At 55.1% G+C, this 15,446-nt stretch overlaps 2 protein-coding genes across 3 annotated transcripts in view; one reads left to right on the forward strand and one right to left on the reverse strand.

Annotated features, from left to right (window-relative positions):
• Positions 1–12,552, reverse strand: DAO (D-amino acid oxidase). Its single transcript, XM_009513554.2, has 11 exons — positions 12,432–12,552; positions 11,046–11,251; positions 10,801–10,915; positions 10,375–10,451; positions 9,869–9,934; positions 8,979–9,033; positions 8,096–8,200; positions 7,428–7,510; positions 5,412–5,529; positions 4,405–4,503; positions 1–2,864 (listed from the first exon to the last, which is right to left on the reverse strand). The coding sequence occupies exons 2-11, from the start codon at positions 11,237–11,239 to the stop codon at positions 2,733–2,735; spliced, it is 1,044 nt and encodes a 347-aa protein (XP_009511849.1). The 5' UTR covers positions 11,240–11,251; positions 12,432–12,552; the 3' UTR covers positions 1–2,732.
• Positions 12,553–14,194: 1,642 nt separating this feature from the next.
• The window catches only part of SSH1 (slingshot protein phosphatase 1), a 41,217-nt gene continuing 39,965 nt past the window's right edge, over positions 14,195–15,446 (forward strand). For both annotated transcript variants that reach the window (XM_064465958.1, XM_064465964.1), the window contains exon 1: positions 14,195–14,350. In XM_064465958.1, coding sequence (XP_064322028.1) covers positions 14,285–14,350 — 66 coding nt within the window. In that variant the 5' untranslated portion in view covers positions 14,195–14,284. The remainder of the gene's footprint in view (positions 14,351–15,446) is intronic.

Consider the following 15,446-nt stretch of genomic DNA (forward strand, 5'->3'; position numbering starts at 1 on the left):
ATTTGAATATTACCTTTATTGTGCACACATATTAAATTGTGGTCTTTTAGAAAATAAGCAAAGTTAGCCTGCAAATAAAATTACACATTAATCATTTTTGTTTGTTTTCTAAGAGGTGTGTGAGATCACAGGACAGCTGCTCCTGCAGGATCTAAGATCAGAAGAATCAGCTGCTTATTGCAAGCTATACAATGGTTTGCTACACCCTTGCTAATGCAGTGCAGCTCTTCTGAAGTCAGATGAGTGGTTTTGGATTTACAGCAGTGCCCACGGGAGGACAATATAGTCCTTAAGATCTCGTAGTTGGAATAAGTGAAAGCGGGTGGATGCTATTTCACTGAATGGCTTCTGCTGAAGTGGTATCACAGACCATTATGTTTAGCATTAATCAATGGTAAATTTTCCCCAGCTATTGTCTTATTTTTTACTATCTGTTTCTTGATTATACCACTCTGAATGTGGCTGCAGTGTGTCAGGTGAGCTGCCAGATGAAGTGGGAAACCCTTTTGACAGACAGACTGGACATGACAGGAGCTCCTAATTTTCCTCAGTCTACCTTTGTTTTTTAAGCACCCTGCAGAGGTGCCTCAGCTACCAGACAACAGCCGCCTCTCTAATGCACACCCACGCTCCGCTGCCTTCTGAGGACGGCCACTGGTCTGCCCTAGCCTGTGCCATAACTCCATAGCAGCTAAGAGAGTTTCCTGCACCTCTGCTGCGGTGGCAGCCGGACAGGGCTGCCTAAGAGACTGTGCTCAGCCAGAAAGGACAAATGACCATGGCTATCATAATGTGTTTTATACTTCGCAAGGATGTAAGAAGCACCGATGTTAGGCCAAAATCGCAGTCAGAGGAACTTCAGTACCTGCTCTCGTTGGTGCCTTCAACAGCAAGTTGTTGCCTTGGACGCGAGTGCCACAGGCGTGAGAATTCCCATGCAGTGTCACTTTGCCAGCACTGCAGGTGTCATAGCAGAGGCAAACACAACCATCCCGCACCTTTACAAAAGGAAGGGAGGAAGAGGAGGAGACAGGGCAGCAGCTGCTGAGAAATTCTGGCCCTCATGGTGAAAGTAACTGCTATTGCTTTCCTAACCGGGCAGACAACTAGCAGATGCACTCAGCAAAGCTCGTCAGAGCTTTCTGACAGCTCAGGGTGCATAAGCTGGAGAGCTACACAATGGTCACATAGCATTCAGTGGAAAACAAGGTTGCTGGAAGGTCTCCCAGGGCCGCGGCTGTGCTGGCACGGTAACCTCCGTAGCACTACTGAAAATGAGACCAGTTTCACATGCGCTCATGGGGCATCAGATCTCGTGTGCATGGACCATCTCCAGCAGCACGGAGTGCTCATCACTTCCTACAAAGCCTTCACAAGTTCTTCTTTTCCTTGGTGAAAACAAAGCAGCATGTCAGGAGACGGGTCCTTCAATGGGGGCAACGCTGGTGCCAGGCTGTGGCCAGGAAACGTGCACTTTTCATGGGACTGTTTTAAATCCAGGTGCCCAGGAGGTAAAACGAGCCCAGCTGCACTGCAGCATCTCTCATTCACTAGGTGCAGCTGCCTGGTACATCACAAATCAGGTTGATGAGCTATTTCTGGCACATGGAGTCAGAGGGCGGGAGAAGCTGCATCACAGATGAGTAAGAAACAGTTGGCTTAGCTGCAGAGGAGAGCGAGCCAGACGCTGTGTGCCAGCCTTGGGATAACTGCTAGCTTTTGGATTTGAGACTAATGCTCCTTGACCATTCAGTACCTTGTCTGTGATGGTTTTTAGAGCAGGAAAGACAAATGGCATGGAAAAATTGGCCAAACTGTACCTTCAGAACAGTGTACAGGGTGCCTAGCCATGGCACAGAACACCCTCAAAAAGTCATGCTCTCCTGGGAGCTGTCCCCAACTCCTTCGGGAGGCACAACCTACCCTGAGTCAGCTCCTCTCTCAGAGCTGCTGCTCCAGCCATGGCTCATGGCTGGAACAAATGAGAAATTGAAGGGCCCGTGGGAGTTTTAGGGACGAGAACAGCTATTTTGCGTATGCTCACTGCTATATATAGAGTCTGGCAAGTACACAGGGCTGGAACATGTTGCTTTTGTTGCTAAAAACATCATTTGGAAAGTCCATTTTAGGCAACTGCTGCTGTCTATTGCCAGATACACTAACCAGGTGCTGCAGACCCGTGCTTTAGCCTGGCATGAACATAAGAAAAGCTATTGCAACTGAAGCACGTGCTTTTAGAGCTGTTGTTTCTTCCCTGGGAGCTTCAGAGCTTCTTCCTGCTAAAGGATCTTTTGCCTCCTGGGGGGAGCTTGCAAATCTAATTACATGCTGGGTGTCAGAGCAGTCAGTGACGACCTCAGGTGGCACCAGCTCAGTTTCAGATCCTGTCCCGTCATGCAGATGAACTGTAGGACTGTCAAGGTTTCAGCTGAACCCTGCCTGCCCTTTGCAGGCTGATCCGCAGGACAGAAGTGCACTTTGCCACAGATAATTAGTCCATATTTTAAAGCACTTCCTTTAGGTAGGTTGAGCAAGGCCGGGCTGGAGGGAACTCGGCCGCCTGGCAAATGGCAGCGACAGAACTGGCAGCAAACTGAAAATGAGAGACTATGAACCAGCGCTGGAGATGGCGGGAGGGCTGAACAGCCCATGCGTATCACTGTGTTATTCACATCTTTCTGCTGTGATTTCTAAGCTACTGCTGTCATGATACTCCCAGGTGAGCAGGCAACTCACAAGCGGGGCTGTGGTGGCCTGGCCAGCTTCTTCTCCTGGAGGATGCTCCCAAAAAGCCTGGATGCAGCCATGGCACAGCCCCAGTGGATGGTGATCCCGAACCCGCCATGGCCATAGTTGTGTATCACCTGGGGGAGAAGAGAAGGGATCAGTGTTGGGAAAGCTGCGCTGGAGCCCTCTGGGTCCAAGGGCAGCAAGGAGCCACAGTACAGTGGCTGGGAATGTCCTTAGTGTCTTTAGATTGACCCTTTGATCTGGGAGCTCCTCGCGCACAGCTCAGCAACCCACTGCTCTTTCCCTCACTCCAAAAGCTGCTGGAGAGGCAGGAGACACTCTGCATGGTTCAGCGGGGCCCTAGAGCATCCTGTGCACCCGCTGCCACCCTGAAAGGCAGCAGCAGGGCTTGCAGCTGTGTTCCCCAGAGCACAACACGTTACAGCCTACCTAGTGTTTGTTCCTGCCAAGGTAAATTACTTTGCTTCAGCAGGATCAATAGCTGGGATCAATAGCTGGGATCAATAGCTACACCTCTCAGTGCCAAGGCAGCATAGATATGACGTGCCGATAAAGGAACAGAGTGATCCGGAAATTAATTCAAATACAGCATTGCTTTGAACCATGCTCTGTGCTTTGCCTAAATACATCACTTTCTTTCCAAGAGTCTCCAGTTAAAAATGGAATATATTTTCATTACATTTAATTACATTTTGCAGTCGCCATCCCTTTTGGAGCTTTAGTCTCTTCTTTCAAGCTGTACAGAGACATATGCATGCAATCAAATCAAGGATTCCCTCTGCAGGTCTGCTGATGAGCATTCAGGCGACAGTGCTAAGGAGTGATGTGGTCCTACATGGAAAGGTGCTGTGCTGAGGGTCCAAGAACAGATGGCACACTGAAACTCATGCCACCCCGGTCTCCTTTCTCTTAAAAGAGATATTAGCAGTGGAAGCCAATTTAAAGAGCCATCGCACTGGGGAAGTTTGACACTGGACACCCACCTTTACCTACACAGGCAGGTGAATTTTTCAGAGCCCCGCAGCAGATACTGCCCCACCAGTGTTGCTCTGTGCCTTCACCATGGTTCATTTCGTGCTGCTGCTGAGCTTCGAACGGGAAGAAATCTCAAGAAGTCCAATCTTTTCCACCAACAACTTGGTGTCAGTGCTGGAGGCCATGAGCACTTCACTAAAAGCTGCATATTGGGTTTTATTATACAGAGATGGAAAGTTTGCATGCACCGAGGTGTACACTTATAGGCTCCCAGCAGAAAACCACACTACTTTAAATTATGACACTGAAACATGGTTCACATGTGGCTCTGGGAGCAGCAGAGCCCGTGGCAGAGTTTTTCTCTTGTATGTGTTTTTTAGTGTCTATTAAGGACTAAGATCCAGCTGCAGGTTTTCCTTTGGCAGGAGCACTCCCTGCCCACTCTCCCCATAAAATCCATCAAAACTTAATATATTTGATGTTCATCTCTGCCACTGGGCTGAAACTGGCTCAAAGATCCACCCGTTACTAGAGGGGAGGTGGAGCGAGGACCCATGAATGCGGGGCAAGGCAGCTGCGGGCTAGCGGGATGTTGGTGTTGCACCGCCAAGGTCGCAGTGGCTGATGCACAATTAGCACGGTTAGTGGCACGCAGCACCCAGGGGCTGTGCACGGTACCTCTGCCTGGAAATGCCCGTGGCGGACAGTCTCCCGCTCCAAGCGAACCCAGGGGCGCGCTGGTCTCAAGCCGCTCCACTCTTGAATGATCTTTGCTTCCTGAAAGCAAAACCACATCAGCCCCGGCACAGCATTTCTCCGAATTACAGCAGCCAAATGTCACCCCAACAACCTTGCTAAGCGAGCTGAGATAAGGGCCCTTGGAATGAGCGGGGACAGAGGCTCCCCCATCCCTGCTGCCGCACCGGCTCCTGTGATGCTGGCAAAGGGCGACTGGTCAGAGCAATTTCAGATCACAGCTCACACATTGCCAGCCTGCAGCAGAGCCAGCATGAAACTGCTGTGCCAAAGCCCCGTGCTGCCTTTCCTGCTAGCCCAGCGTGCAACAGCAGTGTCAGGCGTCGACACAAACCAGCCTCACCACACACCAGCATTTCTCTAATGCAGCAGCACCAAAAGGCAGGGTGGGGGGGACACCACGAACAAAGGGCTGGGGCCTCCCAAAGCTTTTGTTCTTCATTTTTTACCAGCTATATCAGTAATTTCTTTTTCCTACAAACCTTGTCTCAACAGTAATGCCAGATCCTGACCCTGCCTGTGGATCAGCCAGGTGTACAGAGCCCCAGATGTGCACGATGAACACTGCCGGGCATGCGCAAACACCGAGCTGTGCCAACACCCCGCGTTTTACCCCCTCGCAGAGTACTATGTGCTGCTGTGGGGTGCACGCAAAAAGCCCGGGGTTACTCTGTGCGCACACTTCACCCATCACTGGTGTGTTTCTCTGCGTGGTGGCTTGCACTGCATAAGCAACGGCCGCTTTGCAGAAGCCCCTCCAGCTCTCCTGGCCTGCTGAAGGCAGGCACCGCCTGTAACTCATATATTCAGATTTTGTGGTTTGTCCTCAGTGCCCATCCCCGGAGCCTCAGCTGCGCCTGAGCACCCAGGCTCTCCATGCCCCTCCTTCCCCACTTCCCAGTGGTGGGCGCTGGGTCGGGGTCACCCACCTGGAGAGCAGGGAGCAGCCTGCAGCAGTTCTCCCAGATGGTTTTGTGATCCTGGGCGCTGTTTTCTTCGTTCCAGTTGCCATGCTGACAGATCCCTCCCAAGACTGTGAACTCACTCCTGCACCAAGAGCCAAGGGAGATAAATGGCGGTGAGTGTCCCCAGCTGTCCCTTGCTGGGCCCTCACGCGGAGGGACTCTGCACGTGTGTGATTTATGGATCCAGCTACGCCCTGAGCCTGCAACATAGTCCTGCCAGAGAAACTCTCACCCCAAGCAGGCAAGAGAGCAGTGCCTGCATGTCTGCTCATGAGCAAGTAATTAATTCAATACTACCAGCACCCCAAAGGCTCTTGCCAGGGCAAACCAAACAGCTAATTTAATCTTCTGTCAAACAGGTCTGCTCCCACCTGGCTGGGGAACAGAGTTGGAAGGAATGGGATGCCTGCAGCGGGGAACAAAAAGAAACAGATTTCTGTTGCTGCCACCCCAAAAATCCTGTGGATTAACATAGGACAAGAGACAGGTTAAGGCTGGGGGGAGCTGGGGGTGTCTGTACCTGCTGGACCCTTCTAAAACCTTGCCTGAGCCCTGGGAAGCATGAAGACAAGAGGGCTGAATGCCGGAGCATGCAGGAGGGGAGTCCCCCAGAGCAAGGTCTCCAGCATGGAAGAGATGTCTTCCACGTGTAAGTGCTGGACCCGGCTCCTTCAGGAGCCAGCCTGGTGCCCAGCTGTGACAGCTAAAGCTAAAACAAACAGAGAGAGAAGAATTCATAAGTAGCTGGGGCTGTGATCAGAAATTGCTTCGAATACTTTGCTTGGGGGCTGTAAGCATTCAAGTTTTCTATTTACATGATGGCTTATTGCCTAATCCTGAAATATTAGCACAAGGTAGGAAGTGCCAGAAATGTAGCATTCAAATTACAGCTTAAAAATCCCTCTTCATTGAGAAGGCAGGGTAGATGGCTGCTCTCGGGAAGAAACAAAGGCAGGACGAACAGCAGACAAATTTATTTGACCTGCAATTCAGCAACCTGGGTACACACAGACGCTGCCATCTCAAATAGATCCCAACTCCCCTAAGAAAGCTGCTGGTGGGAAGCAGGTAGAAAGTGCAAGATAAGTGCTGGAAGCTGGGCTCTGCCTGGGCACAGCCACTGCCACTCGCTGAGCTCTGGGGATGGTGCTTTTGGGGCCAGGATCTCATTTCAGCCCTCTTCATCCTTATGGGGACACAGAAATAAGGTTTTCTCCTGGGATTCCTCCTCGGTTCTTGCAGGGAGGTGGCAGGGAGCCCTGCATGGGTGTTGAACCAAACAGGACGCCCTCAGGAGATATCTCACCAACAGCCGCAGGCAGATGCACCTGTACTGGGGCTCAGGGTAACAGCGTGGGGAAGCCTGAACTTTTTAAGGTAGGGTTTTATTAAAAAGGAGTCCTGCCACTGGTTTTAACGGGAGCATGAATCAGAAGAGCCTTTCCCCACAATGGGCTGCTGTACAGCAGTTTTGTCAACACTATTGACAAAAGAACTGGGTATAAAGGTGAAAAGAAAAGATCCCTTCCAAAATGCTTGCTCCACTGCCAGTGTTTGGCTCTTTTGAGGACCTGGCCAGGACTGGTGTTTTGATTTGGAAGGATTTGCTCCTTGGAAAAGGACAGGACCAGGGACATTGAAGCCCCATGGCGCTGCCTGATCCGAGAGCCCAGGAGCACAGGACCAGCCCGGATCCCCCTCGTGTCTGAGTACCAAGCCAGGCTCTGCGCAGGGAGCTTGCACTCTCTGTGCTGACCATGGGAGCTCCCTCGCTTTCCTGCCCATGCCCTTCTGCTCTCCTCCCATGCAGCAAATAAAAGCGTCATCAGGCCAGGTATGAACCCAGGCCCGGGCTGCTGCAACAGGGGTGCTGCAGGGCAGACGTCAGCAGGGAGCCGCGTCCGAGCCGGTGCTTTAGGAGCACCGATAGCAGAGCATCACTAACACCAGCCAGACCCAGTCTCACCCGCTGTCACCTACCCTGGTATGATGTACGGCGAGTTGTAGATACCAGATTCCATGTCATGAGTGATGATGAAATGCTTCACCCACGGGGCCAGGACCTGGGAGGCGAAGGGAAGAGGGTCAGGGAGAACCGGAGACCAACATCCCTGGCTCAGGGAGGCAGTGGAAGGGACATGGGCAGCTTGGTGAATGCAGATGGTGGGGTCTGCACGTGGTGCCCTCCCTTCTGCTTAGGCTCTACGTACACCACAGCGCTGGCTCCCCTGCACTGCCACCATGGGAAGACAGCGAGATGGGAGGGCAGGCAGGCAAAGAGAGGAGCTTCCTACCGGGTGTGAGCATGTGTTTCCCAAAATAATCATCCTCTTCTCTCAAGGATTTTATGTCTTTTTATTATTAGCATTATGCCTCTGGCCTCCCCACACCTTCACCCAATGAAGAAATGGGCTGGAGACTCAGGGCACCCCCATGGCTGAACCAGGAACAGAATCCAGGTTTTCTGCTCTGGCCCACACACATCAGGATTTTACATGACCATCGTTTGCTGGGAATGAGGACCTGACCCCAGTGTGGGTCCAGCCCACAAGCCCGTGATTTGCCCCAGAGGGCATATCTTGCAAGGTGGCTAAGGAAAGGCTCCCCTGGAAAAAAGAGGGGAAACAAAAGCCCTGCACCCATCTCACCTTTATGACCTGGCCACGGCCAGGCTGTAGCTCCGGGTCAGGCTGCAGCTCCCCCGCACGCACCCCAGTGCAGTTTATTACAACATCCACACCCTGGGCAAACATCTAATGAGAGACAGACATGGCACGGTGAGCAGCGCACACATAGTGATGCTTCCGAGGGCGCTACCCACGGGGGGCACGAGATCCCTGCAACAAAGCCAAGCCAAATACTCAGTCCAACAGTCTGGTAAGGAATAAACCATAAGAGCTGGATCCAGAGCAAAGCTTCCCCAGCACGGCTCCCGCAGAAACCCCATGTGTGCAGGCAAGGAGAATGTTTGCATCTTGAGGGAAAGCTGTACTGCTGATGCGTGGCTGCATCTTTGCTCAGTGCTGGCCAAACGTGCAACCCCGTTCCCTCTCAGCCACCTCTTGATGCCCAAGAGCCTTACAGAATCATAGAATTATTAAGGTTGGAAAAGACCTCTAGAATTGTCAAGTCCAACCACCAACCCCACACACCCAGGCCTCCTAAACCATGTCCTGAACTGCCACGTCTACATGTTTTTTGAACACCTCCATGGATGGTGACTCCACCACCTCTCTGGGCAGCCTGTTCCAATGCCTGACCGCTCTTGCAGTAACGAAATTTTTCCTAATATCCAATCTAAACCTCCCCTGGCACAGCTTGAGGCTATTTCCTCTCCATCCTCATTCCTTCATCTTTCCTAGTAGAATTTGTGCCCTAGTTCTTGGCATAGTCTTGCCGCTGTCCCCTGGCCCATCACTCATGCCAAGGGACATCCCGGAGCAGCACGTGCCTGCTGGATGCTGTTTCTCCATGCCAGGACAGGGCTGTGCCAGCTGCTCCACTCTGCCCTGGCTTGACATTGCCACTCACCTCCTGGAAAGATTCAACCTTCTTATGGAAAAACTTCACTCCTCTCTGCGTTAACCTGGGAAGAACAAGCTAATTTGTTACTGGCAAATTAAAAGCAAATGTACTGTTCATATTAGCACCTGTAATTGATACCCACAGTAGGTACAGCTTGTGCTCCTTGTAATAAACAGCTGTGGTCTTCTCGGTAGTTCCTAACGGTCTTCAGTCATTAGCTCATTTCGCTAATGGCCCAGAGCTACCGAGGGTGAGCAGTCCTGCTAAGCCCTGCATCAGAGTCCAGGCCTTCTGCCGTGGATAGGGCACGTTAGAAATGGCAAGAACAAAACCAAGCCCCAAGTACTTCCATAGCTAAAAGCCACGAAGTGCTCAGACACAGCTTTAAGCATCCCATTACTTGAAGTTTTATCATGCGAAAATACACTATTGGGTTAACTGTTAAAGTGGGAAGTCTATTACCCCACTGGGGCAATAAGCTGGAATTCCAGACCCTTTTCCCCATTTCCCAGAGGTGCATGCCTGCCTTCCCTGTCCTTCAGCTCGTCTTGCCATGCCCTTGCCCCTGTGCTGCTGCAGGGCACAGGATGAGGGTTGTTGAGAGCAGCGGGGGCTGCTCAGGTCCCCTGTGAGTGCTGTCACTTGGAAGCCACCAGCATCAGCATTTTCAAGCTGAGCAGGTCAGAGATGCAGCAGGACACGGGACGGTCACCTAAAATCAGTGCCGCCTAGACTCGGCCACCAGCTCGGTGTGAGAGAAAGATCTGGGGCAACACCTGATGTGCAGGATGAAAATCCACACCCGCCTCCCGTGTCCTGCCAGCCAGAGAAATTGGGGGCAGCAGCAGCTCTCCTGCACTGGGACAGCCCCAGCCCTGCCGCAGCTCCGCACTTACCTGTTGGTGAGCCATGGGAGATAGCTCCTGCACTCCAGCAACAGCGCCGTGTTGAACCAGCCGTAGCTGAAACCAGATGAGGAGAGGAAGCCATAAGGACCCACAGCAGCGTTACATGAGCAGCCACCTCCTGCCCCAGTGTTCCCAATAGCTGTTGCAGCTCTGGGACCCCAATTCCCCCTGGCACAAGTGCATAACTTTTTTCCTCTCTTTACAGCATAGACCATCTTCTGCTGATTTGCTTCCCCCAGTTTGACAATATCTGGCCAAGTAAAAGAGGAACTGGAATGGTTTCCATGCTGGGCTGCCACTTTTTTGGCTTCTTTGAGGTGTTTCCTATTTATTTTATGTGAAGCAGCTGTAACGAAGCATGGCCACTTGTGCCCCTGCAGTTTCTCATCCTTGACACTCCTTGCCAGGGAGGCATCTGAGACCATCCAGCCATATCTGTCCTGCCTGCGGGGGAAGCACATCAGTGACTCTTGGGAAAATAGACTGAAAAATACCTGTAACCAGGGAAGAGTTCAAGCTCTTTTGGTGTCAAGTTTCTGAATCCCAGGACAATGTTCTTCCAAGGCGGTTCCTGCAGTAGGGAAAAAGGTCTGAGCTCATTAATGAAACCAAAGTGCTGTGCTGTGTGGGACAGAAGCTGTGGGGGGGGACACAGCCCATCCCAAGGGAGCATGGGCGGGAGTGCAGCTGCAGCACACCACGGCCTGTGAGACTGCCAGCTCCCACCCTCGGAGGGCTCAGCCCTTACTTCACCCAATACTGCATCAGGGCCACAGAAAACACTCTGTCCTGGGCAAACTGTCACAAGACAAACTTGGAAGGATTCAGAGCATCGTCTGGGAAGAAGTACAACCCTGCCCACCACTGGGCAGCCTCCAAGCTGGAGCCCTTCCCAGCCCTGGCTGTGACTTGCTCCTTACCGGCACCGGCTGCGTAAACAGGTTGTAGCCAGAAATTAGGAAAAGTCCCATTTCCTTCGCTGCTGGTGAGCCCAGGTGCCCAAGGAGGTAATCAAATGTCTCTTTATTCCAGAGCCTGTGATGAAAACAGGAGAGCTGTGGCTCTGCCAGCCCCATGGAGGTGTGCCTGGGCAGCTCAGCCCTTGTGCACTGATGGGCACGCTGGGGGGGGACAGGGCACCAGCCCCCACCTCATCCTGACTTACGTCTCCTGCAGGTTGCCGTGGTCGCTCAGGTAGGGCTGCCACAAGCCGGCCGCCCCGTCGCTGGTGGTGCAGGGCGTGTAGCGATCCGCATAGACCTCCATCTCCAGGGAGGGCACCAGGCTGTGGTACTGCTCATGGATGCACAGGGCAGTGGAGAGGCCAATCACCCCAGCCCCGATGATGGCCACACGCATGGCTCCGGCTCTCTGCAGGGTGGGGAAACGCTTGAAGGGCAGTGCTGGGGCCAGGGAGCTGCTTGGACAAGCTGGGGCTTCCCGGGAGGGATCCCCAGCTCTACCCTTGGACACGCTGTAGCTGCTGGTGTGCAGTAAAGCCATGGCTCAGCTGCCCACGGCTGCGCTCCTCTGCCTGGCAGAAAGAGCTGCGGTTGTTTCATGCCCTGCGGCAGCACGGGACAGAGTGGCACAGCCATCAGCACCCTCCTCTCTCCCTCTTCCAGGAGTCAGCAGGCCGAGGGTGGGCAGCTGGGGAGGGGTGGGTGCACCCACCCACGCACACTGTCTCCCACAGGACGGTGTGAGCCCTCCGTGCCCAGCAACCCAGCCCTGTTCCAGGGCACTCCTAATCCTCCCCAGCCCCTGGCACAGGCTGGAGACAAACGAGGTGAGCACATACAGAAGAGATGGGAAACAACTGGTGTTTTCCAGGGAACAATGCCAGATGTGATAAATGCAAGGACAGCTCCTCGGACTGCTGTTGCCCTTGGGGCTGCCTGCCTGTGGGGGCAGCTGTGCCACCACCCCAAACCCTCCCCAGCACCGGCTGGGAGACCTGCTGGTTGTAAACACCAGCTACAAAGAGGATCTGCAGCCCCCCTTGGTCCCCTGGCTCTTCCCTCTCAACAGAGCTTTCCTACCTTGCAGCCTGGAAAAAGCCCTGTGGTCACCGTCTGGGCAGAGAGTGGCCAAGGACCGATTTGAGAAAGAGTTGGGGGTACAATGGGGCAGATCACCTCACCTGGGTCGCATCCCTGGATGCTCAGCTGCCAGCGTGTGGGTAGGGGGAAGGATACCAGCAACATGTCAGACTTGATTCTGGGCAGCTTGAGTAAATTCTAGCCCATGGTTTTATTTGGACGAGGTGAAGCTCAGCATCTCTGCTGTGAAAGGCAGCCCCCAGTGGGACTGACATTTGCAGGGATGGAGGGATGAGTCATTGGGATGGTGAAGCACCAAAAGCAGCAGGAGAGCTGTGCTCCTTCCCATCTGCTGTGGTTTTATAACCCACAGCCGGCAGGAACTGGGGCTGCCTCCTCTACCTGCAGCCCCGGGGACTTGCCCTGGGCTGCCCCTGCAGCACCAGCCAAGAAGGTATCCGCCTCGCTGGTCAATAAATAGTGGAAATACCCGTTTTTCACCAGCTTACCTGCAGAGTGTGTGGTCCTCAGAGCAGCTGCCGTGGTTTTCAGAGACTTCGACAAGAGCCACCTTCTCAGCGCGACTTGTTTACAGCCCAGTGAACCACCCGCAGTGCAAGGTCTAAGTGCCAAGGGCAGCGGGATCACAGCCCACCCCCAGGCAATGGGGCCAAAGTCTTCACTCTGGCCCCGGGGAGGTGGAGTCCCCCTGCCGGACCCCGCACACTGCTGGCAGCCAGCCTCGGAGTCATTTCTTTGAAAAGAAAACAGGGTCACCACGGTCCATGGCAAAAGGCCATCATTGACACTTGTCACCATGGTGACTGCTGGCTGTCCCAACGGGTCAGGACGGATGGGGCCATGGGGACGGGACTCCCCGGCCACTGGATTCCTGCGGAATCTGGGAAAATTGAATGCTTTGGTGTCAGTTTTCACATGGTAAGAGGGAAACAGCATTGCCTCCCTCTGATAGACCCCAGGCTCTGTGCCGCACAGCTTCCCCCTCTCAGAGGTCAGATGGCTTTATTTCTCCTTTCTAAGCTACCTCTCCCTTCACAAAACCCACAACTTTGGGTTCTGGACTGAAAAGCCAGGTTTCTATTGGTGCAGATATTACCAGCAGCAGCAGCAGCCCTGGAAGCAGAGGTGGTGCTTGGGCAGAGTTGCTACAGTTAGGGATTTTACTGTGCCTAAAGCTTCTGTAAGAGAGGTAACGAGGATAAACTAAATGGGAACTCGCCTCCCACACAGTCAGGTTGCAGACACATCTCTGGAGTCCCAGGCCCAGGGTTGCAGCCACACAGCACAACCCGCCGCAGGTGACAGCACTTCAGCTCTACAAAAGGCAGAGGAAAGGCATGGGCAGGCGTACGCCAGCCTGAGCACAAGGATGCTTTACCCTGGGAGGACAACAGGGATGGCGCAGGAGGGTCAAGTCCGCCGGTTCACAGGGCTTAAGCACCTGGTACCTTTAATGCTCGGTAGCACCACTCGCACACATTTCCAACCCTGAGCATCATCGCGGGGGCTGCTGCCATGCCTCCCGCTGCCGGGCAGGAGCAGCATCGCCAGCGAGTGAGCGACCCCATCCAGGCTGCCTGGCCGACTCCCGAGGGTGGCGGCTGGGAGGCCACGGCTCGGCATCCCGCTCTGGGTGCCATGAGGGAGGAGGCTCGTCCATGACATGTGCTGCCTCATCAACACATCCTCCCATAGTGTATCAGGGAACACTATGGATGCTGCCAGGAGAAACCCCCTGGGGCAGAGGGTGTCCAAGCCCCGGGTGACCAGCCCCTCGGGCCCCAGGGCACTTTGGCACAACTCTGCAGCGTGGCAGGGATGGAGAGGGAACGGTGGTCACACACCAGCCTGAATTATTAAGGGCTTTACATACAACCAGCAAAGCCTCTTACACTAATTACCCCATTACTCGTCTGCCTCTTGCTTTTGGCACCCCTGACCCCTCGCACTTTCTTCCGTCCGCTTTGAAGGATGCTCCTGGCTGCTGCGTCCCGAAGCCCTTCAGGTGCTTTAGGGGTGAAGCTCAGTCCCTACCGACGCTTCTCGGGGCGGTGGGGACCGCGACTCCCCACCCGTGCCGAGGGGCCGGACCCCCCTCGGTGGGGTGGGGTGCGGTGGGGTGGCCGGTGGGTGCCGCCGCCTCGCCCCGCGTGGGGGGTCCCCGGGCCCGGCCGCGCCCCGGCGCCCGCCCCGCCCCGCCCCGGGGCCGCCCCCGCCGCCGCAGCGCCCTCGCTCCTCCCCGCGGCGCGGCGGCCGGGCGGGCTGCGCAGCCGCCGGGGCGGTGGAGGCGGCCGGTGCCCCGCAGCCGCCGCGGTAACCGGGCCCCGCCGCCGCCGCCGCCATGGCGCTGGTCACGCTGCAGCGCTCGCCGACCCCCAGCGCCGCCTCCTCGGCCAGCACCAGCGAGGTGAGCCTGGCCGGGCGGCGGGGAACGGGGAGCGGGGCGGGGCGGGACGCGGCCCCGCAGCGCCTCGGCTGGGCCCCGCGGCGCTTCACGGCCCCACGCAGGGCCAGGCCCCTCACGGCCCTGCCCCACACGGCCCGCGGCCCCTCACGGCCCCCACCCCCTCCTGGCCCAGCTCAGCCCCTCACAGCACCCCTCTCACGGCCATCCCGGCCCCTCGCAGCCCCCCGCTGCTGCCTCAGCCCCTTGATGCTGCCAGGCGGAATCGGGCCCGGCACCGTACAGCCCCCTCCCCGCTCTGCCCCACGGCACGCTGGCCATCCCCCCTCGCCCCCACGCAGCTCCCTTTCCCCCACAGCTGTCCCCAGCCGCAGCCCTCCCTCTAGCTTGGCCTAGCTAAACCCCGGCCCAGCTTGCTCCGCTGTGCTCTGCCAGGTAGATCCCGGGGCAGCGTGCTGGGCCTGTGTTTGTGGAGCAGCTGGGCTTGCTGCCCCCTGACGCTCCACAGCCACCACCACCTCCTGCCCCAGGGATGCACTGGTGAGGCCGCACCTCAAATCCCGGGTTCAGTTTTGGGCCCCTCAGTACAAGGACACTGAGGTGCTGGAGCGTGACCAGAGAAGGGCAACGGAGCTGGGGAAGGGTCTGGAGAGCAGGTCTGATGAGGAGCGGCTGAGGGAACTGGGGGTGTTTAGTCTGGAGAAGAGGAGCTGAGGGGAGACCTTATTGCTCTCAACAACTACCTGAAAGGAGGTTGTAGTGAGGTGGGGGCTGGTCTCTTCTCCCAAGTAACAAGTGATACGGTGAGAGGAAATGGCCTCAAGCTGCATCAGGGGAGGTTTAGAATGGATATTAGGGAAAATATATTTACTAAAAGAGCGGTCAGGCATTGGAACAGGCTGCCCAGAGAAGTGGTGGAGTCACCGTCCATGGAGGCTTTCAAAAAAACATGTAGACATGGCACTTACGGACATGGGAGCGTGGTGCTGGTGGTTGGACTTGATGACCCTAGAGGTCTTTTCCAACCTTAATGATTCTATGCTCTGCTATACACCCTGTGTTAGCTCTGTGCCTCTGCAGCCTGCGCTGCAATGGCCTT

This window comes from Phalacrocorax carbo, chromosome 15, assembly GCF_963921805.1.
Source record: "Phalacrocorax carbo chromosome 15, bPhaCar2.1, whole genome shotgun sequence".
Taxonomy (NCBI): domain Eukaryota; kingdom Metazoa; phylum Chordata; class Aves; order Suliformes; family Phalacrocoracidae; genus Phalacrocorax; species Phalacrocorax carbo.